Source organism: Phytophthora parasitica (genome assembly GCF_000247585.1).
Source record: "Phytophthora parasitica INRA-310 unplaced genomic scaffold supercont2.269, whole genome shotgun sequence".
Classification (NCBI taxonomy): Eukaryota; Oomycota; class Peronosporomycetes; order Peronosporales; family Peronosporaceae; genus Phytophthora; species Phytophthora nicotianae.
The window spans coordinates 1-1786 of NW_008649255.1; the positions used below are offsets into that span (position 1 = coordinate 1).

At 49.3% G+C, this 1786-nt stretch overlaps 1 protein-coding gene across 1 annotated transcript; it reads right to left on the minus strand.

The window, feature by feature from the left end:
* Positions 1 to 4: 4 nt before the first annotated feature.
* PPTG_24841 (hypothetical protein) lies at positions 5 to 157 on the minus strand (the record flags this gene model as incomplete). The annotated part of the gene is made up of 1 exon (XM_008918699.1): positions 5 to 157. One exon carries the CDS (start codon positions 155 to 157, stop codon positions 5 to 7), a length of 153 nt encoding a protein of 50 aa, XP_008916947.1.
* Positions 158 to 1786: the final 1629 nt, after the last annotated feature.

Here is a 1786-nt window from a genome sequence, read left to right on the forward strand (position 1 = left end):
CTGCTCACTTGTGAACTCTTAAGCGGTCTGAGCTGGCAGGCATGATCACGACGGATCGTCGTTCCACTTGCAATTGCTGCATTACAGTCAATGCTTTGGTGAGGCACGCGCTCAACCGGCTCAGATCCTTCTCTTCCAGTCGAATAGCCTTCCACATGGTTAACGACTTGAACAACATGACTTGGACGCATATCGTGAGCCGTGAAACCGGTATCATCTTCTTCTACGCTTCTGCTGCATAAAGCACAAAATAACGTCGCTCGTTGCTTTGGCGGTGAAGATGGCCCGACTCTGGGAATAAGGTGCTTTCGCCAAGTAGTTACCAGCAGCATGAACCTTAGAGTACCTGTTCATCAGGCCGTGATGAATTCTGTGCTGCTACTGCTGAACGCATGAAAATCGATAGCTGCTTGACTGCTCTATCTTTTGACGTTGCATTCTCGCCGGGCATGGTCGCCCGATCAACGTTCCCTTGGATCTGCCAGTTTATTGAACTGCGTACGACTTTAATATTGAGCCCGTCGATCCTCAGCACCAGTGATGCTATACTTGATCACTCTTGGGTGTTGACTCACCTTGGGCTCTGGTACAGTGCACTTGAATGTCGACCTGTGCTACGACGACACTCTCGACTACAGTAAATTGTTAATGGTCTTGCAGGTCTCTGATACCAGTATGATCAAAGAAGTCGATGCTTTCTCCGACGACGTAGCTTGGCCCGAAGTGCGTAGCTGCCAGCTACTAGTTGGAACCATACTCTCACGTGGTAGCTTTCGTCTTGGTCGTCTCGGAGGATGAATGAACATGAACTTCTCGTGCAACGGCGCGCTGGCCTTGGACACCAATTCTTTATGCAACTTGCCCAATTACGCCCGAGCAGAAGTTTTCAAGAATGATGATGCCGATTCTGCTGTCAAATCCACCACTAAGGAACTGATCATGACCGTCGGGGAAACAATCAGCTCACTGGAATAGTTGGGGGGTTGTGTGCTGGAATGTGGCACTAGATTCGAAACGGCCCGTATTTCGAGATCTCAAGATTGTGGGGCAGTTCGTAACTCTTATGTATGATATTTATTGCCGTATAAAGAGGGAGATGTTGAAGTGCCAGCAACTCTGATTGGTTGATGCAAATTTATTACGACATTTGCTGCTGATATAATACCCTGCATATCCCGATTTCTTTTATCCTCAGAATTTTAAATTAGCTACCAAAAAAAACAGTTAGAGATAATAACCCGAGTAAACGGTTTAATTTCTAATTGTTGAATCAAAGCCGTAGCCATTTGACGCGCGTAGGGTTTTTGGCGTGACGCGCAGCGACGTCGACAAACCTGTACCGGTTTTGCCAAGCAAAACACGGCATGCTCTTTCGTTGTCTCTTCAACATGAGCCAAATGCGCTCCAGGCAGAAATCCAGCGAGCGCTTTACAATCGAGCGCCAAGCCTCGTTCGCTCTCCTGCAAAGCGCTGCTTGGTCTTCTCGTCGCGTCCGATGCGGGACGTATACATGTAGGCCAGAGCCAGCCTGACCTACGTGCAAAATGTCGGTGTATCCTCGGTCAGATTCCAACACGGACTGAGCTCATCGCTTCTATCACTGGGCCGTAGTCCCACTACCTTCACAAACCTACACTCGCCCCCTGTCGCTCCGGCCCCACCTCGTCGAGGTGCGTAGTCCTTTGCACTGCACCTCGGAAGTCTTTCACTTCGGATTTTCCGATCAAGTTGTCAGTACCAACACTCTTCAAGATGAACTGGACGACTCGGCTGGCGCTGTTCACGT